Source organism: Crassostrea angulata, chromosome 3 (genome assembly GCF_025612915.1).
Source record: "Crassostrea angulata isolate pt1a10 chromosome 3, ASM2561291v2, whole genome shotgun sequence".
In the NCBI taxonomy this organism is placed as follows: domain Eukaryota; kingdom Metazoa; phylum Mollusca; class Bivalvia; order Ostreida; family Ostreidae; genus Magallana; species Magallana angulata.
In genome coordinates, this window is record NC_069113.1 from 57,814,963 (window position 1) to 57,839,785 (window position 24,823).

Consider the following 24,823-nt stretch of genomic DNA (forward strand, 5'->3'; position numbering starts at 1 on the left):
CAGATGCGGCTTCCTATGTTTCAAAATGGCGGCAACCTATGCAACCAAGGGCACCAACGGTTAAAAACATGTATTTTTCATGCAGTTGTGAAAATATTTGCTCAAAAATGTATCATGATCTTTGTAACACAGTGAAACCCCGTGCCAAAATCCAAGTTCTTTTGTCTGTTTGTTGTCAGTTATGTACAACAAACCTAAAAGTCGCTTAACTCTCACGAAAGAGGTATGCAGTGTATATTTTGTTTTGTTGATAAATGGTTTACTCAAATTGAGTTTCAAGTGTTGTAACTTCTGTTACGACATATTTTCTTTTTAAACATGTTTAAGTGAACTAGGTATATTTATGTGCATTGATGAATCTCTTACCATTTTATCCAAATAACAAGCTAAAATGAATGTATAGATAGAATGTTCTATCGTTAAAATGTCAGATTGGACCTGGTTTAACGATAGAATTCGTCTGGTATACTTGCTTCGTAGCAAATGAAAAAAAAGTATTGGGTTGCTTGTATATTGCCTAATTTTTCATATGATTGGTCTCAAAACCTACCATGTTGCCCTTTTATAGTCCAATTTTCCCACGTACATTAACTGTTTTTGCAGCGAAATCATTGCCACTTTTAACTACATGTTTAAAAATTTGCTGTTTACAATTGCCATGTTAATGATAAAACTCAAGACTTTCCAAGTGCGATATCTGAAAAATGGTAGGCATATTCAGAGATGTTAATATTACAGAGATTGGCAACTGATCGAAATCTCGGGAAATCTTGCGGTCCCTATTGCAAAGTATCACAAGTTAAAATCAATATATCTTTCTAATAAACAATTATATCAAAATATATACGGCTAAAACCTATTACCAAAACATTCAAAATATTTTATTTTCATGAGTTTATGTCTAATAAACAATATTAAAAAGAGGAGTTTTGAGAGGCAGTTGGCTACCTGTCCGAGATTTCGCCGATGTTTTTTAGCTGGCCAAATATATTTTCTATTAATATATTAATCTTATTTTTCAATTTTTTGTTTTAAACATGTCTAAAACCTATGCACATTTTTCATAAAAAAATGTATTTTGGTTTAAGATCATTATCTCAGTTTACTAATGTGTAGTTCTGAAAGTAAGGTTGGTCCCGTAACATTTTTCAACAACAAAACACGCTAATGGCGGAGTTGCCAATCTCTGTTATATATGTCTTTGGCAAATTGAAATGTGCATATTAACAATATGCCTTGGTACAACCCATTTAATAAATGAACATTTTTTGGACTGAACTACATATATATGTTCGAAAAGGTTTCTAACGGTTAAAAATGTGTTTTTCCCCTGCAGTTTTTTAACAGGCTTTAAATCGACACAAAGCAAATCCGCCTCACGACTGCTACATTGCAAGTTTATGGGATGAATTCTTACTTACTTTCTATTGTATGTAGTGGGAGGAAGTTATTATTTTTTTTTTTTAGATTAATGTGTGTCCTAATAAGAATTTAACAGTTACTCTTGCATGGATTTCATTCAATTTATTAAAAAAATCATAAAGCCTTGAAAAGATATTAAAATTTTTGCCAATATTTATGATATAGTTTTTTAAGTACTATTTATACTCTGTTCCATTTATCATACATCTAGAATTTAAAAAAAATCTAATTGTTCTGTTTTGAAACGCCTCCTATTTTGCTCCAGATTTCAATACAGAACCCAAAATAAAAAATTTAAGTGGAGTTTGTATTACTGAATTGAAGTACCAGTAATTTGAAGTTCAATTAAGAAAGCATCACAAAGTACAGCATGACCAATATTTACCATTGGGCATTGCTATACAGAGTCACAGGTACTAATCAGATGTCATTTTTGGTATCATTCTGATGCATTTGGTTAATATCACTTATAGCCATTAGTGTATTATATATTTTTTTTTTCATGTTTCTCTTTAATACAAAATCTTTCTCTCTGCTATTAGTTTCAGTATACATGATTAATTTATATGTGCACATTATTAGTCATTAACAATTGATTTGTGTGTGAAAAAAAAACTGTCAAATTAAACATCCAAGTGTTTTAAAGACCAAACTTTCCCTGTACCCATCAACATTTTAGAAGAGATTCTTTCTTATCTCTGAAATTTAACATAGAGTTATATCTGACCTTTTACATACAAATCATTTCTAATTCTTTCTAATTAATGTTTGACCCCAATCCCAAAGCCATACACCTTTTAACTGATAAATTTCCAATCAAAATAATAATTTATCATACTCTGATGTTCAGTCTGATATAAAAAATCATTCAAACCAATACTGAATTCTTTGAAAAATTGTTATTTCAAATTGGATTTTACCAGATGTTTTGGATTAAATGTTTTGGATGTGTAGATGTATCATTAATTAACAGTGTAGGTGTATAATTAATTAACAGTGTAGGTGTATCATTAATTAACAGTGTAGATGTATCATTAATTAACAATGTAGGTATATCATTTATTAACAGTGTAGGTATATCATTAATTAACAGTGTAGATGTATCATTAATTAACAGTGTAGGTATATCATTTATTAACAGTGTAGATGTATCATTAATTAACAATGTAGATGAATCATTAATTAACAGTGTAGGTGTATCATTAATTAACAATGTAGGTGTATCATTAATTAACAAATGTAGATGTATCATTAATTAACAGTGTAGGTATATCATTGATTAACAGTGTAGATGTATCATTAATTAACAGTGTAGGTGTATCATTAATTAACAGTGTAGGTGTATCATTAATTAACAGTGTAGATGTATCATTAATTAACAGTGTAGGTATATCATTGATTAACAGTGTAGATGTATCATTAATTAACAGTGTAGGTGTATCATTAATTAACAGTGTAGGTATATCAATGATTAACAGTGTAGATGTATCATTAATTAACAATGTAGATGTATCATTAATTAACAGTGTAGATAATCATTAATTAACAGTGTAGGTGTATCATTAATGAACAGTGTAGGTATATCATTTATTAACAGTGTAGATGTATCATTAATTAACAATGTAGATGTATCATTAATTAACAATGTAGATGTATCATTAATTAACAGTGTAGGTGTGTGTTTTTTCTTGCAGACTAACTCCACGCTTTCTTCACTACAAATTCTTCCTGCACTTAGTAGCAAGCACCTCACGGCAGGCACTGGGTATAACAGCCAACAAGTGAGTCAAGAATCTCCGTGAGTCAGATCTCTGTGTTCTGTAGGGCGATTCAGCAGAATGTACATAGTTTCATTTTTTACATTAAAGAAGTATCTGTTATATAGTCTTTCTGACTATAATTCTTTTTTTGTAGGGTCCCTACAATGAAGTTAATTTGTAGTGGCTGGTTTTAGTTAGACTGGTTAATACATAGTATAAATTTCAACAAGTGTTTCATAGATAAATGACTTATCTCAATCATCTTCTACATGTATTTGTATTGACCTTCAAACTGTGTGTTTTCAATAATTAGAGGATTGGGTATATATATATAGTATTTTTATTAATTCATTGGTATATACATGGCATTGTATACATACAACTTAGTACACATAATCACTCATGTTTTCATCTGTTTTGTATATAGATGTATATACATCTCTACTGTGTGAGATCAACTGTTGACTGTGTAAGATAAACTGTTGACTGTGAGATAAACTGTTGACTGTGAGATAAACTGTTGTGTCAGATGAATGTTTCTGTGAATTCTGCTCAGTGTACAGTAAGTTGACTCATCTTACTTATTCTATAAGATTCGATCTAATACCTGAAGTTAAGACTTATATTGAATAAGTCTTAGAATCTGACATAATTTTTTTTGTATGTTGACTTGTCATGACCCATTTTTGTATAATGTATTATGTCCTGTAAGTTGATTCATCTTGATTTATTTTATAAGTTTGGACATCACTATACCAGTTAGTTGAGGCATCTTGACCTATTCTGTAAATTGGACTTGATTGGTGTTAGTTGGTTCATCTTAACTTATTCTGTGAATATTGGACTTGATATGTATAAGTTGGCTCACCTTGATTGGAGATGATGTCCTGTCAGTTTTGTTTCACTGTGTTGTTTGGTGATTCATGTTGAATGAACTGATGTCACTATCCAGCAGTTCTCTCCCCTGATTGTCCCTCTGTGGTTTGTTTACTGTTGATACATATTGTGTAATGCAGGACAATTCCTTGACTACTGCCATGTATGAATCAAGTGTCTGAGAATAGTACTTGTACTTGAGTGTGTTAATCTTGAATAAGCACTCATTTGATTCCATGTACTCACGAGTCTGAGATATGCCGATAGATATGATAGCTTATCACAGAGAATATCACAATGAACGGGAGTAGATACCCCGGTACATCAGGAAGAAACTGAACATTTCAAGCATAAAATTATGGTTTGAAATCTATATACAATAGCTGCGTGAAAAAAATCTGAAATCAATGAATAATTTATAATCTTAATTTTTGAAAAATAGAAAACTACATATAAATTTTGTCTCAAAACCTGAGATATTTATGCAGATATTCCATGTACTCTTTTATGAAGAAGAATTTATTTTCATTAGGTATACTATACTCAGAAGAAATGGCCCATATCCCCTATTTAAGATTTTCCTGATTTCTATTTTTAATTTGGACTTTAAAACACATTAACTTTGGTATTGAATTGATTTCTAAATCTACAACATCAAGTTCTTTCAATGGCCAAGATACAAACAAAATTATACATTTATAAAGACATGTCAGTGAAGACAGAATTGAGGGTGTAATTTCTTTTGACTGTTGGGGTATGTGTGACTAATTTCTTTGTGGGGTATTTTAAGTTCCATGACAAACCTTGAGGTCTAGGACAGAGCAGCTATCAAAACCAGCTATCTCTCTCGTTTCTCTCGTCTCTCTTGTCAAGTATCAGACAGGTTTTATACTGTAGACACAGGACAAGTTTTGTATTGATGGAATAGATAACTACACAACGTTTGACATTATTGGTGGACATGTAACAATTTCACTCATGGAAATGTTTCAGATGTTGTGAGAATGTGACAAAGCAATTGTTGTTGCTGAGATACTCTGAGCTATCTCGAGATAAGAACTAACGTCACTGTGGTGGGGATACTTTGAGCTATCTCGAGATTTGGACTGACATCATTCATTATAGGGGGATACTTTGAGCCATCTTGAGATTAAATCTGATGAAATTGTAGTGGGGATACTCTGAGCTATCTCGAGATTAGAACTGACGTCATTGTGGTGAAGATACTTCGTTCTGGAAATGAATTACAACAGAAACGTCAGAAAAGTCCCTCTGAGGACATTTGTGCTCCCTGTAAATATTTACGGATATATAAACAAGTTTTATTTATCTTCTTCAACTCTACATCCTTGTTTATGTAAGGATTTTGATATGGTATCAGTTGTATAATTGTGTGTATAGGATTTATGTTTACTGTTTGAAAGTCATCATTGTTTGTGTGTTTGTTGGTGTATTATTTTGTCTGTGTAGGTAGTGACTTAATCTCGCTCATGGTGTCCATGCATTTATTTTATGCAATCATTGTAAGCTCTTTGCTTTGATAGTTCTGTTGAAGGTAGCTGCAGGTCTGTAGCTCTTGGTCTGAAAAAATTCAGATGGACAACCTAGCGGTCCAAAACTAGCGAAAGTTTTTCTGCACAATAAATACAATTTTTTTTCAATGGGTGGCACTGTATCTCCCAGGTTGTCCATTGGAATTTTTTTAGACCAGGAGATACAGACCTGCAGCTGTGTTAAATGCAGTCAATCAAAATTTTGGATGATTTGTTACTTATATTGATAACGTAATATTCATTCACAGAATATATTGTAGTAAAGCTGATACAGTGTATTATACATCTAACTGATTTCTGATACTAATCAAACACTCTCACTGCAATCTTATGTACCATTATACATATGACTGATTTCTGATACTAATCAAACACTCTCACTGCAATCTTATGTACCATTATACATATGACTGATTTCTGATACTAATCAAACACTCTCACTGCTATCTTATGAACCATCATTACAGTTAACAATTGATTCATGCTATACACTGTCATTACTTTTGCTCAGTGGATTGTTCTTATTTTATACTCCCATTGTCTGTTTCAGATTGTTGAGAGATCTGTGCAGCCCCAAGAACAAGTTGTATTCCGCCCCACTCAGATCCCAAACAACGACATCATGATGAAACGCTACCCCCAGGGCCCTCCAGACTTCACCCTTAACCACATCGCAGGTAGGGACCGGCTAATGTCTCACACACACAAACACTCAGACCGTGACGGGAGGCTGTAGTCAGGACAAGCTATCCACAAACTTCTGCCTGGAACAACATATTAATTGTTTGGTCTGCTTACTTTGAAACAAAACCCTGGGGCTGGGTTATCAGTTATATTGAAGTGTAGCTCGGTAAATTACTCATTTAAAGAGTCTATGTTTTAAAGAATTACAAATATTTCAAATAAATTTTTTTTTTGCTAATTATGAAATTTCAAATGACTAATTCAGAAATTGTTAAACATCACATCCTTCCTCTGTTTACTGAAAGGCTTGAAATCATGAATACATTTAACATTGTAATGAAAAAAGTGGCTCTAAATGATGCTAATAGCAAGGTTTATAATGGGTTTGGATGTTAACTAAGTGAAATGATAACATTGTTTTCAACACAGTGATTATAAGTTAAAGCTAAAGGGATGTTGTGGATAGCTACGAAGCCATGACTACACAACCCCTGACCTTCACCTCTCTGTGACCTTGGTGACCTGTGTTGATGTTGTAAAAGCACTGCAGCAAAGGAAACAACTCCAATATCTTTTTTACAAATTCAAAACTCATGCTATCTTCTATTCTTAAAATTTTGTCTGTTCAAACATTATATGTGTATAACACAGGTATATAGAGGAGATGAAATTGCCATCTGATGAAATGAAGGGAATAAACCAGTTACAAATATAATTTTGAAAGAAATTGCAGTGAAATACTTCTCCTGATGCTCATTCAGATGGCATTTCCATCATTCTGAATGTGTTCGATATTGTGAATCTCTTCGCCACTGTATGCCTCTCTTTTGCAATTTTTTTACAGTATAATGAATAACCGAGGTAGGTAGACACAAACATTGGTTACAACCAAGCACAGTTACTCCCCTTTTGGGTGACTAATGATACAGCACTGGGAACAGAGCAAGTTTTAAAAAATCACAAAGTTCATTTCTCCTTCAGCAGTCAAAACACTGGATTATTTCACCTCTAACAGGACACGTCGCCCCAACTGTGTCTCTCATTAGATACAGCCCATTAGTACATTCCTGGTACTGGACACACTATCTCTAGGTACATGTACATAATGTGCAATAACACTCCATTCTTATAAAGTCCCCACTGTGTATGGACACATCACTTTATTGTTATGTCCCTCTGTATTTGACTTATTGTCCTCACTGACAGGTTTTATCAAACTTATAATGCTATAATTGTAAAGGTCCTTCAAGTGTATTGGACACACTGTTCGTAGATACCATATGGTGTATTGAACACACTATCCCTTCTGTGTGTCAAACACACTATCATTAGGTCCCTTATGTTGTATTGGACACATTATCCATAGAGACCATCTGATGTATTGGACGCACACACCTTTTGTGAATGGACATACTATCCATATGTCCCCTCTGTGTATAGGATACAATTTCCTAAGGACCTTCCGTGTATTGGATACACTATCCTTAGGTTCCATCTGTGTTTTGGATGCACTGTCCATATGAACCATCTGGTGTTTTGGTCACACTATTCCTTCTGTGTATTGAAACACTGTCCAAAGGTACCTTATGTTGTATTGGACACACTATCCATAGGTACCATCTGGTGTACTGGACAGATTATCCTGTCTGTGTATTGGATACACTATCCATTGTTACCTGATATGGTGTGTTGGATGTACACTCTTCTTAGATCTCATCTTTGTTTTGGATACATTATCCTTAGGTCTCTCCAGTGTATTTGAGATACTATCTGAAGGTAACTCTTGCATATTGGACACACCCTCCCTAAGTCCCATCAGAGTATTAGACACAGTATCCTTAAGTATCTGATTTCATTTATTGGATACACTATCCTAAGGTTTATCAGCAATACCATCTTTATTTTTGTTAGGTCATTTAATTGTTTATAATGAGTAGGATCTTTTTTTAAAATCTTAAGGAATTTAGGCTTTTGGATTATGAATATGCTTTTTAGTGGATAAAAATGTTCCATCCATATGTTATTCTGTTTACATTTGTCAGCAAAGTTTTCTGATGGTGTTTCAAGCATTTGAAATCAATGCAGAAGTCCAGTGCATTTTCTCCGAGCAATAAATTGACATTAAGTTTGGTTAGGTTCCGAGACACTGGACATTTGTGAGCCATGGGATCCATAGGTAAACTTTGTTACCTACTAACCTGGGCCTGTCACCAATGCTCCATTGTCTGACCTACTCTGGACTCCCAGAACACAGTGTATTCCCTGGAATAACGAGTCCCTAAAGTCAGATTACTGCTAATCCACAGACCGAGTTCATAATGGGGATTAGCAGGGATTAACAATGATTGTTACCTGCCTGATACAAATTAAATTTGCTGTACAGGTTTAATTAGTGTTATTGCTAGAGAAGAAAGAATCAATTGAATTTGTTCTGGGAATGTTTCACTGGAATCTTGGGTCGTCTTGTGTTGTGAAGTGATGGGGGAAAATCAGGAGTTGACAAGCCACTTTTCCTCTTTCTGAAAGAATCGCACAGGGGTAGCTGGTGAGTTAGGATTCTGGTCCTTGATAAGTGAAGATTACAACTACATGTATGTGTATACACATTCATACTTTTGGTAGTGTTAAACAGTATAAGTTTAGTATGTTCAGATACCATTAACTTTGTAAACCTTATATGATATGTGAAATATTTTAAATTTCAATCAACCTTAACAAAGCTTATTATTGATGAGTTAATATTTAGGAGATTTTGAAGACTTGTGTTTAACATTGGTCATTAGTACATAGGTACATAGTAAATATAAGTTTAGCTATATAAGTATAATTAATGTACAGGATTGTTTTGGCAGTAATGGTAGCCATTTTTGCAGGGTGTTTTAAGGGGAGAATTTGCTGACCCCCAGGGATGTTCAGGATGGGGACAGCAGTCTCATCAGGTGGGTCCACAGGTGTGATTTGCACCTGCACTTCCCCCTCCCCCAACCCAACCGTTGATCTAATTGGTCTACAAGTGTGAATTGAACCTTGACTCTCCTCTGTCCCCACAAAACCTATGGTTTATTGGGTCCACATGTGTAGATGAACTGCACTCCCTCTAGCCCCCCCCCCCCCCCCCCCCCATCCTCCTTCCAACCCTCAATCTTTGGCGTCTACAATATCTCCTTCTCTCCAAATAGTCCACAATTGACACTGCACCCCTTTCCTCCTCCTCCTCCCCTTTCCAAACCTTTGTCCTAGTATGTCCACAGATGTGATTTGCATGTAATTGTATACACAAGTTTCTTAAATTATCTTTCTCCCCCTTCTTGATCCCCTTTCCTAATCATGGTCAGAGGGTCTACATGTGTGACAGGCCCTGTACTCAGGTTTCTTTCGGCTCTCAACCCCCACCCCCCCCCCCCCCCCCTCCAAAAAAACAAAAACAAACAAACAACAAAACCAAAGATATCCCTAATATCTTTTGTCTGAAGGTTTTCGCTGACATTAAAGTGATTAGACCAACACAAAAGTTTCATTCCTCCAATTACATCCCTGCCCAGGATGCATCCATATTTGATTAGCCCAGTTCTGGAGTTTCCTCTCCTTCATGCCCTAAACAGTATCTGGAGACCCTCCTCACAGGCAGTGTTGAACACAGGTCAGTGGTTAGAATCCCTCCCAAAACAAAGAACAGTGGTTAGAATCCCTACCAATACAGAATCCCTCCCAATACACAGATCAGTGGTTAGAATCCCTCCCAATATACAGGTCAATGGTTAGAATCCCTCCCAATACACAGGTCAGTGGTTAGAATCCCTCCCAAAACACAGGTCAGTGGTTAGAATCCCTCCCAAAACACAGGTCAGTTGTTAGAATCCCTCCCAAAACACAGGTCAGTGGTTAGAATCCCTACCAATACAGAATCCCTCCCAATACACAGGTCAGTGGTTAGAATCCCTCCCAATACACAGATCAGTGGTTAGAATCCCTCCCAATAAACAGGTCAGTGGTTGGAATCCCTCCCAATACACAGGTCAGTGGTTAGAATCCCTCCTAATACACAGGCCAGTGGTTAGAATCCCTCCCAATTCACAGGTCATTGGTTAGAATACCTCTCAATACAAAACAATGCTGACAACTTATACAGGCAAAACACTGTCATTATCCAGTAGCTGGGGTCGCTTGTTTGTTAAGTTTTTTAAATGATGGATATTTAAAGTGGTATGGGACACCTGCAAATTAATGTGGATATAAGTACATTATAATCAAAATACTTTCACTGGTTTTGAATTTTTAAATTCAACATTATTTAACCCAAAAACTTGTTTTAAAATATTTTGGAAAGGTAAAAATTTCAAAAGCCCCAGCGGATTCGAACTCACTACTAACAGATTTGTAGTGAGTGCTCTAAAGCATTACGCTACGCTGAAAGATAATTAGATAAAAAATTGGGGGGGGGGGGGGGGGGGGGGGTTATACTTGATTTTATTATTTATTTGGTAAATAAAGTACGTAACAAGATGGATCCGATGTGTCCCATACTAAACTGATTCGTGAAACTTTCAGTTAATGGAGCATTCCATTGCTAATGAATGTGTCATTAATGTATGCATTCCAGAACCAAGGCTTCAATGTGAAGGAAGGATGTAATTAAAATCTGCTTTATATATATTAGTTCTATGATTTTCAATATAGACAATATCTGTTTTGTTGGAGTGAAAGTACAAATGCATTGTCTTCTAGCACCAAGTTCTCAAATTGAGTGCACCCCAATGTTTACACACATTGATAAGTCACACATTGAAACAAAAGCAACTAGTGATACATGTCTAATAGGTCCTGTAGATGACTTTCACTTCAAAGAACCTGACTCTGTGGATTCACTTAGAAACTCATTCACAGCGGTAATGGAGAGGGTTTTCTGATTTCTGTCATTTTCTTCTCAATCATTGTTTTAATGGGAATGTCCTATGAGGGATAGTAAACAATGTCACAACCTCTTTCGTCTTTTTGTCGGGGTTTTGTGAAAAGTAATCTTTCTGAATTCCAAAGAAAACAAATACAGTAAGCCCTGGCTTAGATAAGGCACGGATGAGATTGACTCGGGAAGGCTGAGCTGGTCCCCTATTGATGGCTGATTCCCGTCCCCCGATATTACGGGATTAATCACAGAGTCAATAGGGTTGTCATCATTTTGAGAGGCATTTAAATACGACAGGTGATACACTGATCAGACAGGTGGGGAGGGATATATCTGTGCTCGTATTACAGGTCTGTAAGGGAATTAGTGATGTCTCTGAGAGTTCGAGAGGATCGCCATCTCATTGTGTCTGATGATGGAGTGAGGGAACAGTTGGATGGATATACCCAAGTAGAGTGTGGAGTTGTTGATTCAGTGATTCCTGCTGTACCCATTCATTCATTGAAATATTTCTGAGTTTTGAAATGTTTGTTTTTACACTATCTATATGGAGTATTATATAATCACTGAAAGATTTAACGTTCAATAATGTGATAATTGTATGGATTCCTGGAAGTGTTTTCCATTGGTTTTGATTGGTATATTCATTACATTTCCATTAGAGTCTGAGTAAATTTGATTTGCTGAAATTTGCAGGCATTTGTTGGCAGTGCATATTGGATAGGAGTATTTTTTTTTTTTTCTAAAGTTATTATGTTTGATGAGCCGTTAGGGTGAATATCACAACAATAAAGATACGCCTCGTGAGCATTTATCAATTTATTAGATAATCTGAAGAGTGAGAAAGTGGAGCTTACTTTTGTGGGGATCTATTGATATTTCATATTGATAACATATTCATCATTATTTTCACTGCAAGCAGGTAGAACTGGGTATTATAACCAATCAATATTTCTTACAAACTCGATCCTGAAAGTGTCCTTTTAAATGTCATTTTATCCACAACATTTTGCTGGACAGGCTACGAAGCTTTTGATTTTTCAATCAGATTTAAATCTTACCCCAACATTGCGATTAGGAACAATTTCTTCCAATGCTTCCTATTGATTTTAAACACACTACAATAGGATTTTCTCCATTTTATTGAAGTTTTTACAATAGAAAGATTTTCCACACTTTATAGAAGCTAATTGGCAGGGGATATCTGGTCTACATTTGCTGAAATGGTTTTGAGTTCTTTGGAAACATTTGACAGACTTTGTTTAAAGTTTTACAGGTTTTTTTTAATCATCGGAAATAGCGATTGAGATCTATAAACGCGACACAGAATTTAAAACTCCGATCTTTGATTCCCAGATAGGACTATCTCCAGACAAACTGCTGAAGAGTGTGTAAACTTCTCAATGTTATGCTAATCATAATGGAATCAGATATTGCATGTGTTGAAATAGAGATGATTTATTAGCTGGTCCTGGACTCGTGGAAACGGGATATCATTCACTGCCTAATAAGGATTGTGGGAGATATTGGGAGTTTAATTGTGATTATCATTTGAACTGTTTTTGATTTTTGACCAGCTATGAAAGGAATGTTTGGTTGATAAGATGAGCTATCGCCATAAAGATTGACTGTTTAAAAGTTGGACGGAGATATTCTTTTTCCTGTTGCTCTGTTGTTGGATATGAGAAACATTAGGTGCTCCGACATTGTGTGACTTTTCTTATGCATTGTTGGATGCTGGAATTTTTGGCTCAGAATTGTGTCACATGGGACTTGTTTTGAGATATGTAATGAGATTCCCTCAAATATGTCACATCATGTTGGAGAACTTGTCTCAATTTTCTTTGTGAATATTTTGACAAGCTGAATTACACAAAAGGAACCTTCAGATTGTAGTGATTTGTGATGATATTATGATTGACCTCTTTTTTTCATCTACAGGAAGTCTAGATGCATTGTGGGATATATATAACATGAAGCAACATTGGATTGTACCTTATTAAGATACAATTCAGTGTCATTTTTGTGTAAGACCATGTGATTAATCACCAGATACTCAGAATATCATGGGATTTACCGGTACATGAGAAGTACATGTTGATATATCACTTGATACAAACCCATCATTGGTGTGATATATTTACTGTCAACTTTGTGAAATGACATGATACATTCATTGACCTTGACATTCAAAAATATTTTTTGACCTATATATGACACTGAACATTCCATGACCTTGACCTCTTCATGATGAGATACAAACGCGAGAGGTCCAAGTCGAGCTCCAGTGTGGTCTCACTCAGTTATGAGGTCATTTGGATGCAGCAGCCCTCCAGGCTCAGTGGAGGTAAATCCCCACCCCACCCCTCTTGTACCACCCAAACTTCACCCCCACTCATTCACTCTTTGCCCAGTACCCCCTTTGCTCATCAAATCACCCACTAAAATTTTACTCACCTTAAGTCAAGGATATATTTCATTTTGACTATAAATAGTTTGTTAAAAACAGTTTAGAAATGTTGAACATGATCTAAAATCTTTGTTTCTTAATTTCATTTTAGAAATACTTTGCAAGTATTGCTCAGAAATTGCCATCTTCGCTAGCCAAGGGTTTCCGATACACTACGTTTATGAGAAGTGTAGTGTATCAGAAACGCTTGGCAAGCGAAGATGAGAAATTGCTTTAATACATTTGAACACATAATAAAGTGAGTCTGCTGAGGGAGAGATGGACAAAAGTTATACCCCTTTGTTATCCTGTCACTAACTAATAATCATCATTTCAGGACATTTAAATACAAAATTAATTAATAGCATCAGCTATCTTTATTTTCCTCATCAAAAGAACTTTAAGTATGGGTCAGGGCTGTGTAGATAGAGTCCACTAATGTAGAGATTTTCTGGTGGGGTGGTATTGTGTTGTACGGCGTGACCTTCACCTGATCTCACTCTGGGGCTGGTTTGATGACCACGGTGACGGGCCATTCATATTTTTTGTTTGCAGAGAAAATTCCGATTCACTATAGAGCCAACAAGCGGCCTATGGTGCCAGCACCTGCCTGTGCACACGACTATAGCACGCCCGATATCGTACAGGATGCGGAGGAGAGCGGACGAAACTCGCGCTCTAGCGCAAACCTGTCCCCAAAGACACAAAAAGCCCCCGCTTTCTTGCCAGGTTTGTAGATGTTTGCTTTTGCTCTCTAGATTTTCTGTCTTTTTTATTCGTTGTTTAATTTGTGTATGTGATATCTGCTGAATTTGTACACTCATGCACGCTGAACTGTGGTAGAGACAATTTGTTAGCGGTTATAAAACAGTGTTTGATTTACTTCTTTGCATTGTCTGATATTAAAGTTCAATAGGTATGACTGGTATGTATCTAACACATTGTTTGAATCATTAATTGAGATTTAGTTTTCTATGAAGTAAATTAATTTATTGACCAAAGGTAAAGCATGCTCTTTTATCTGTTAGTTTATACATGTAACTTGATTTGATCGTTGAAAAATAATTTGTCTTTTTAGAGGATTATTTTGAATTTTCAGGTAAAGAGTTTTCTATTTTCACCTCATAACAAACACACAGGAGTGAAATTTATTGTTGTGTCCATTTAATACATGATATCTCCCAACCTGATTTAAACCTGTAAGATGTTCTCTACATAATTCCTCTGTAGAATCCAAAATTTGTCTCAAACATTCCTGTAATTGTTATAAGAACCCTGATAAAACATGTATTGAATTTAGACGTCGCTAGTCAGGTGAGTGTGCCGCGAGATCTTAGGCCGGGTACTTGTGGTCCCCAGTGTTTAATCGTGTCTGTATTTACCCATTAATCTTGTCTCAAGAACAAAATTGTCATAAAATTTCCAGCTGGGTGTTGACTTATATGTTCAAGAAAAGATTTGCAATTCACATCAGTTGAGTTCATTTATTGCTCGAGTTTCTGTGACAATTCTAAATAATCTCTTTTTGAAGGTTACCAGTAATTTAAGAAATAGTAGTACATGTACATGTATATGAGGTTAAGACTCAATAAGTCCCCATGATTGTTTATTGAATAACCTCTCAAACTATTCTCCTGGGCTGGGTGTGTTTTTATTTTTGTGTGTGATGACAGATTTGAATTCTGTCAACAAATTTAGAGTGGTTTATGCAAAGTTTATTTATTACATGTATTTGATAATTGAATAACTGGACTTGGATACACAATATACAGATGAGATGAGAGAGAATTTATCTCCTGTTGCTTTAAATATGCAACATGATACAAATTTAATTCCAAAAGTAAATTTGTCTGACTTGTTAATATGCTAAACCAGCCAATCTAAAGAGAAATAAAGCATTCTGTATTACACTGGACAATTGTTGCAAAGATATTGCAAGATCAGCATTTAATGGACAGTTTTGTGTATCTTGGATATTTGTAAAATATGTAACTATTTATATGCAATGTTTTATATCTACATAGATAATGTCTCTTTTCTGGAGGATTATAAATTGACTTGTTTATTTGCCCTTGCAATATGATTACATACAATCATGTATATTATAAGTAAAAATGATCAATGAAATTTTACCTTTAAGTTAATATTTACTAACTGAGAAAATATGTCACCAATCATTTGGTCCTATTTGCTGTATGTTCTATGAAACCAGTGTCACTGTGAATGCTGTATTGTCTACTTATTATTATGAATTATAACGTTTTATATTCTGAGATATTTGACCAGTCCCTTGGTCCTGTGTGCTATACATTCTATATATTTTTGTTTATGTGACTTCTGTACTATTTACAGGTGACAGAGTGATCTTCGCCGAGTCGCCCTCCGCCCCAGGGATCCCTGTTGTGTACAGAACTCCAGAGGAGCGTTCCTCCAACCCAGACAGACTCAACCTAGATAGGTATATACAATCATCATGGAGAAGGCTTACATAGGCATTGCCTGCTGCCTAATCCATTGGTGTAATATATATACAAAATTAAATATGTTTAAATTAAATAAACTCAGGAAAGGATTGATCAACACACACATTAAAGTATCAAATAATTAAGAACATGAATTTATCTCAGAATTTTATTCAGTTAGGGAGGGGGAAGTGAGAGGGTACTACAGATTCTAAATCTGGACCAGAAGGCATAAAAGATTAAAGATATGTAGAAAGTCCTCCATGAACAATAACAAAATACAATATACTGCACTTGTTTGTGCAGATGCAGCAGTTGGGGATTTACTAAAGTAACAGGAGTTATCAATTTTTATTAATGTGGTTTGGGGGGGGGGGATTTTTCAAATATAATTTCTTTCTATATTAGTTCTTTGTGTAATGGGTACTGTACTTACGAATAGACAAGTTGCCAGTGCAAAAATAAAGTATGGTATGATAACAGTCATTCTGTGGAATCATTAAAATTAATGGGGGCCAATTTTTGAGGATTGCTTAAATTTTACTGGTTCATGGGGACGTAATTTCGTGTGTTCTTTTATACCTACAAAAGGAAATATGACTTTATGACCCTAATTTATTAATTCGTGGTGGATGTTAATTTTTGGATGAAAGGTACCCACGAATTCCACGAAAATTGAGCCACCACGAAATCTAATGATTCCACAGTATTTTCTCAAGTAAGAATTGTATTTCTACCACATTTTTTATGGCAGCAATTGCCTTTGAGCCATGTATTCAAGGTTTCATCCTCAAGACATCCTTATTGCTTAATTTGAAACAAGTATCTAGAATGTAATAAGGCTTATCAGAGTTATGCCCCTTTGTATAACACTTATTTATGTCATTCAAGCTTGATCTTGGGCAACATTTGTCATTTTATTTCATTGCAGGTAGATATTGATATTAATATGTTTATTTACAGGCGGAAATTGACAGTATGTCCGATTCTGGAGGGAGAGGACCAGTTAAGGCTGCTCAACTACCAGCACAACATGATCAGCAAAATCCAGCACCTGAGCTCGCTCAAACGACTCATATTTCTGGACCTGTACGATAACCAGATAGAGGAGATCTCAGGGCTGAGCTCGCTCAAATCCTTACGGGTGCTCATGCTCGGCAAAAACAGGTACTGAAAAAGACTGAAAGATACTGATATAGTTAGTTCATTGCTCTGCTGAAGTTTAATATGTGTAATGATTGAAGCTACATGTATCTGACACTTTTTTTTTTACTTCCTACCTGAAATTAATTTTATGTTGAATCAATGTTAATTAGGAAGTAGTAAATCTAAAACTTTACTTCAACATGTATGTGATTCATATAAAAAGAGGAACATTAAGAATTCAAACAGTGTGTAATGCAAATATTTTTGCTTTAAATTTTACATACAATAGAGACAACTTTTTATTCCTGTTTCTTTCAGAATAAAAAAGATAGAAAACCTGGATACTATGAGCAAACTAGATGTCCTCGATCTACACGGCAACCAGGTAAAATTCCCTGGCAACAAATGAGCTATTAATAGCGATATTATTTCAAATTTTACACAAGCCTTAATAAAGCGTGTTCTACATTTAAGATTGAAATTAACTCTCTTTCTAAATTTGCCCACTAATAATATTGGGACAAGACTAGGAGTTATAAATCTGTACACAGTACTATTTATGGAGAAACAGAGTTCAGCTGCCTCCAAACGAAGAACAGAAGAAGAATCAAACATTAGAAGCACTAAATATGCAGATGAACTTGTTGTTTAAATTATGATTTGTTTTAATTGTGATAAATATTTTTCCAGATCTCGTTGATTGAAAACCTGAACCATTTAGCAGAGCTCCGTGTTCTGAACTTGGCAGGGAACCAGATTACTAATGTAGACAACCTGGCGGGGATGGACAGTCTTGCCGAGTTAAACTTACGGCGGAACCGCATCAGGATGGTGGTGAGTTACGAACAATTGTTGTCTCTCAAATACTGTTTACTGATGGTGGTCAGTCATGGACCATTAGATTTTTGTCTCTGAAATTAGGTTTACAGAAAAAATAAATTTATTTTTAGCTCACCGAGACGAAGTCAGGGGGAGCTTATGCTATACCCTCGGCGTCGGCGTCGGTGTCGGCGTCGGCGTCCGGACCTGGTTAAAGTTTTTGTTGCAGGTCCTGTTTCTAAGCTATTACTTGTCCTATCTTCACCAAACTTGCATGGATGATGCATATGGACCTACTTATGGACTTGAAAGACTTAAATGCTGAATCTTAGTCCTAAATTTCAGATGCTGGAGGAGGTTAAGGTTGTTGGACCAGGTTAAAGTTTTTGTTGCAGGTACCCTTTGATAGCAATATCTAAGTTACTGCAGGTCCGTACTTCACCAAACTTGCATGGATGGTGTGTCTTATGATACTGATGCACCAGACAGGCTTAAATGCTGAATCTGAGCTATAGGTTTCAGATGCTGGAGGAGGTTAAGGTTTTTGGAGCAGGTTAAAGTTTTTGTTGCAGGTGCCCTTTGATAGCAATATCTAAGTTACTGCTGGTCCGTACTTCACCAAACTTGCATGGATGGGGTGTCTTATGATACTGATGCACCAGGCAGGCTTGGGTGCTGAATCTGAGCTATAGGTTACAGATGCTGAAGGAGGTTAAGGTTTTTAGAGCTGGTTAAAGTTTTTGTTGCAAGTGCCCTCTGATGATTATATCTTAGTTACTACTTGTTCTAACTTCACCAGACTTCCATGGATGGTGCGTCTTATGATACTGATGCACCTGACAGGCTTGAATGCTGAATCTGAGCCATAGGTTTCGGATGCTGGAGGAGGATTAGGTTTTTAGAGCTGGTTAAAGTATTTGAAACAGGTGCCGTCTGATGATTATATCTTAGTTATTACTTGTCCTAACTTCACCAACTTCCATGGATGGTGCGTCTTATGATACTGATGCACCTGACAGGCTTGAATGCTGAGTCTTTTTTGGAACAGGTCACATGTTTAATAGATAATAGTACTATTTCAAACTTGCATAGTTGATTAAACTGTAATATGAATGAATCACAGGGGAAACTTCAGATGCAGAGCTTGATCTCAATTATCAAGGATGCTAAAAAATATATCTTAGTTATTACAGGTCCTAACTTCACCAAACTTGAATGGATGGTGTGTCTTATGATACAGATGCACCTGACAGGCATGGATGTTGAATCTGAGCCATAGGTTGCGGATGCTGGAGCAGGTTAAGGTTTTAATTGCTAGTGCCCTCTGATAATGATAGCTTAGTTATTACTGGTCTGAACTTCACCAAACTTGCTTGGAGATGCGTCTTATGTATACTGATGCACCTGACAGGCTTGAATGCTGAATCTGAGCCATAGGTTTTGGATGCTGGATGAGGTTTAGTTTTTTTGGAACAGGTAACATGTTTTATAGATGATAGCTTGCATAGTTGATTTAACTATATTATAAATGAAACGCAGAGTTTGCTTCAGATGCAAAGCCTGATCTCCATTATCAAGGATGCTAATGAAATTTCCTACCTCACTCAAACCTGCTCGAAAGATAGATGTGTTTGTTGATAAATGATATAACATGATTCCTATGATATAGTATTGTATGGTATGAAACATTATTGTTTAATATGATACAATATAATATCATATGTAATTTTATAAAAAGTTATATGATATGATATGATATTGTATCAATTTTTTTGATATTTTATGTTATGATATTGTATCATGATATCGTTATGTATAGTATTGTATATTATGATACAATATTGTATAATATTGTATTGTATTATTAATTTATTATTTTATCACATGATACTATTACTTAAGATATTGCAAAAAATAATATTGTATCCTATGATACAATATTGTATATTCTATAATATTGTATCATACGATATTATATAATAAAATTATATGATATTAGTTTCTGTAATATAGAATTATATCACATGAAATTGTATGATATGATACTGTAATATTATATAATATCGTATCATGCGATATTGTATAATATAATATTGGTTTATTATATGATATATTATCACATCATATAAAATTGTATTGTATGATATTGTTAAATATATAATTGTATCATATGATACAATATATATAATATAATTTTGTAATATATAATATTTTACTTTTAATTATCACATAATATTGTATCATTTGATATGATACAATGTTGTATCAAATTACATTGTATCATATGATACAATATCATATTATGTATTAAAAATGATACAGTATCATACAATATCATACTATTTTATACAATCTAATATCATATGTTTCAATGTTATGATGTATTATGTTATATGATGTTGTAATATAATACTATATTGTTTTATATATTATGATATTGTATTATTTGATCAAATACAATAACTTATAACACAATACAATGTCATATCATACCTTACAATATCATATCTCATCATTGTTTATTATGGTATTTTATTGTATTATATGATATATGTATCATAAATGTTGTAAATATGGTAGGATGCAATATTTAATTTTATATTATTGTATTGATTAACATATGAACATATGATTATCATACAATTTTTTAACAGATGATATATGATATTGTGTCAAAACAGAATCCATGAATATCGAAGATCATAAAGTATGATTTTCATTTATTATGATAAAGGTGGTCTAATAAGGTGAAGTCTCATAAGGGTGATGTCTTGTCTCGGTGAGCTTTGTAATCTGTGATTACCTATGTTTGTGCAATAAAATTGTGTGTAGTTTGTAAGAACCTCATATTTAAAAAAAATGTTCAAGATTTTTATTTTTATTCTTCACACAATGCAAATCCTTTGTTGCAGCGAACCTTTTTTCTTTAGTCATAAGCAAGTTGTTCTGAATTGAAATTGGTTTCCAATATTTAAGACCGGTTTTTTTAGTCAGAAGTTTTTCAAAATTTGGGTTTTTCTGCCAAATGATTTTGTGAATCAAATCAAAGCTTAATGACATTTTAAAATGTAATTAAAATTTGAGGAGTCTTGAAGATAAAAAATTTTATTGGTTGTTTTAGACATAATGTGAACAAAATGTTAGATCTATTCTTTGTTTAGCTAGCAAGTAAACAAGGGGTTCTAACATTTAGATTTACCGATAATTAAATTTGAACAAATGAATATGTGTAATACATGTAGTACTTCGATCTGCCCAGTGGATTTGATATTTATTGAATGTAATTCAGCAATAATAAATTTTTGCTTTAGAATAAGTTCTTTTTTAAAAATGCTGTTAAGATTTGAAGATTATTGTATTTACTGTGTAATATTTACATCTACCAAGTATTATTCCATCCATTCCTTATGGAAACTTATAGTTAATTTATAGCTCTATAGAAACAGCCAGACTGAAATCCACACGCCCCGTTTATCGATTGGTCGAAATCTACAGTGGCTGAAACTGACAAAAACTTACAGGACTGAAATTGACACACCCTCTTTATCGATTGGTCGTGACCTACAGTGAACTAAGGAAAATCACGGACTGCATGAAATAATCATGATGGTGTCAAACTCAAAGTCTCAAAGGAGACGATTTGGCTGTTTCTTTTAGCTATTGTACTTATGTACGTTAACAGGAATTTAGTGAATTTTACTTACTTTTTATAATCAATTTATTAATTAACTAAAAGAAAGATGTTAATATAAACAATAAAATGCCTTCTTTGATGAATCATGCAGGTTATGAAGGTAGCAATCATTGCAGAAAAAAATTACAAAAACACAGGTTATCTATTTTTTCTGCAATGTTGCTACCTTCATATCCAGAATGAATCACCAAAGGACGAATTTAAATTAATGTTAAATGTTAATGTTAAATGTTAATGTTAAATGTTAATGTTAAATGTTAATGTTAAATTAATCTCAGAGGTGACAATAGACTAAGAGACTTTGAATAGCATGTCATGGAGTCGAAAACTGTATATCCATTGATGATAGCTCATAGAGATAAGTCAGTCTTTGAAATTAAAATAAGATTCAATACAATTTATAGCTATAAAGTCAGGGTATTTATAATGAGCTTTTTCCCGTTTATGAATTGATTATGTTTTCCACTTTATCAGGTATTAGAGTTGTTCAAATGTCAGGATCTAATTAGAGTAAGTTTATTATTGGTTTGTGGAGTGCTCTCCCTTGATGATATCTTTACTACAGCAAACTTTAAAGTGTCTGAGTTAAACATTTATTGATTGATTTTATAGTTGCTATGATTTTGAATTTATATGGAAGATTAAACTCTTTCATTAATAAAAGACTCAGCAGACAACACTGGCTTCAAGCGGAATGCCCCTCCAAACCGCTCGCTATACATGCATGCTTCGTTTTGGGACATTTTTAGGTTGACATGCAACACTTTGCTGAATAAGAAATGTTAATGTGTGGTCCATTATGATCTTGTAGCAGTAAGAGGGGAAATATGTCAGGTATTGTTTAGAACTGTATGTGTCTGCAGTGGGGGACAATAAAAATCACACGCTTATGAAAAATAGTCAAAATTCTTCACCCCTGAATCTTATTTATGACTTAGTAGCCCTTCAAATAAATTTAGCATATATATACACAGGTCTACACATTTTTCTCTGATTGTTTTTCATGTTTGACATAAATGTTTAGGCTCATATTCAGATTGTTCTTTTACAGCTGGATGTGGACAATTTGCCGAGTCTACAACGACTGTTCCTCAGCTTCAATGAGATCTGCAGGTGAGTTAACTCATGCATGTCCTTTGTTTTCTTCATTAACACAAACATCTTATAAAAGTCTGGTGTTAACATACATATCTACTATAACATGTCTGTATATCAGATGCTAGTTCTTATATTAGTGGTTGATATTAACCTCTATCATATACTTAGTACCGGTACTTTTTTAACGATACGTTTGGTGTATAAAGAAAACCCACAATTTTTATCATTGGCCTCAGCTATCAGAATTTAGGATTATTTCATCATAAATGAATACGAAGTGAAAGGTTTCCACTTGTTTAGCATTGGTATTTTTTATGAAGCCTAGCTTTTGGTGTAGAACTAGTCAGTAATGCCCAAGGTAGTGTAGAACATTGGCCTCACCATTCATTGTTCTAGCTAGGGAATAATGTGGTCCAGACGCCACAACTAGAACTCTTGAAGAGAAATCAAACCAGTTATTTTTTAGGTCAAGAAAACGGGCAAGTGCAGAAAACACTATTTGGTATTCATATGACTAGTGACTAGTAAATCCTTTAATTAAAGGGAGTTTTCATTCATGCATTTTAAATCTTTTAAACTAATATCTTTAAGAATTCACCAAGCACCTGCAATTTACATAAAGATCTTGTATTTTGTGTTTAAATGATAATTTCACATTGCTCTGCAGTGCAAACATTATAAGTGCTGTATGTTACCAATAGAAACAATATGGTCGCATGGTTCAAAGACAAAATATCAAACAGATTTGTGGGATTAAGTGTCACTGTTTTGCGTTTCCTTTTAAATGTCCACAGAAGAGACGACCATGCTGCAGATTCAGTCATTACTTAGTCATAATCTTGGCTTCTTGTGTGTATTTAATTGCACCTCGAGTTGTTCTTTAATTACCGAGAATAAAAACTGTGCCCGAAATGTTAAAGGACTTTCCTTGCATTTGTTACAAAAACAGACCAATATCATGCATTGTCAGAGCCCTAATCTTTCTAAGGCTTTAGAAAATATGATCATAAACTCATAAATCCTTACTTATGAGGCCTGGTCAGTGTACACAGTTCTGTGTGGTATCTACTACTTACTGGATATATAGGATATATACCGGGGGTCGTATATCAAAGGTTCTCCCGGGTGACATCTGATACACTCTCTGAAGTATTCAGTGTGAATATTTAACCTCTTTGGACATGAAGACTGTGAAATTAAAAATGCAGCGAAGTAAGAGTTATGTGAAGTTGGATATTGATGACGATTTAGATGTGCAGGGGGTCAGTTTCAGCGTGGGTAGACTCCCCCGCCCGGAGACCGCCTACAGGCACCGCGCCCCAGTGCTCTCGTTCCGCAGTCGAACCATCATCAATGATATAGCTCCCCGGTACAGGTAGAAATCTACAGTCATGTAGAAAATCATAGTTAGGTTTCAGCTGCATTGATATAATTTAAATCAAAATTAATTTTGATGCTTATTTATAGTGGGTTGTAGATACTGGGTTTTTTTCTTTTCAACTTTCTTATATGTTCAACTTGTAGTTTGTTGATTTGATTTTGATTTTTTTAAAAAATAAATTGAATGCATGCTGATTTAATGACCAATTTTTAAAACTATTTGTTAATGAACTGCCTTCTTGATCAAATGATTTTCTTAATATATTTATTGGAGACTCTTGAAGTGCTGCATAAATAGCTAAAAAGCTAATGGCTTCTTTTGCTCTTAAGTTTTCAAACATGGGATAAAAGTGGAAAAACTTTACAATATATTACCATCAAACATGACCAAAGAATTGAGTAAAATCTAATGCTGTTTGAGAAAATATTATTTATACACTTTAAAATTCTTCAATGTTATGAACACTTTATAAAATATACATGTATTTATCTAAAGAAATTCAAAATCACCTGTCAAGACTACTTAGTTTCTCCAATAGTTTTATAAAATTAGAAAAACTTGAATCTTTTAAAAATA

General features: G+C 34.3%; 1 protein-coding gene across 12 annotated transcripts in view; it reads left to right on the forward strand.

The window, feature by feature from the left end:
• Nucleotides 1-29: 29 nt before the first annotated feature.
• Nucleotides 30-24,823, forward strand: part of LOC128177777 (leucine-rich repeat-containing protein 49-like) — a 43,413-nt gene continuing 18,619 nt past the window's right edge. For 4 of the 12 annotated variants that reach the window (XM_052844633.1, XM_052844634.1, XM_052844636.1 and 1 more), the window contains exons 1-10: nt 30-223; nt 3,117-3,203; nt 6,162-6,288; nt 14,203-14,376; nt 14,726-14,746; nt 16,000-16,105; nt 17,073-17,276; nt 17,574-17,640; nt 17,946-18,089; nt 22,820-22,881. In XM_052844633.1, the coding sequence (XP_052700593.1) occupies nt 182-223; nt 3,117-3,203; nt 6,162-6,288; nt 14,203-14,376; nt 14,726-14,746; nt 16,000-16,105; nt 17,073-17,276; nt 17,574-17,640; nt 17,946-18,089; nt 22,820-22,881 (1,034 nt within the window). In that variant the 5' untranslated portion in view covers nt 30-181. Of the gene's footprint in view, nt 224-3,116; nt 3,204-4,539; nt 5,352-6,158; nt 6,289-7,139; nt 7,157-10,898; nt 13,546-14,202; nt 14,377-14,725; nt 14,747-15,999; nt 16,106-17,072; nt 17,277-17,573; nt 17,641-17,945; nt 18,090-22,819; nt 22,882-24,823 lie in introns of those variants that run through there. The other 8 variants (XM_052844635.1, XM_052844639.1, XM_052844638.1 and 5 more) reach the window with 8 other exon arrangements.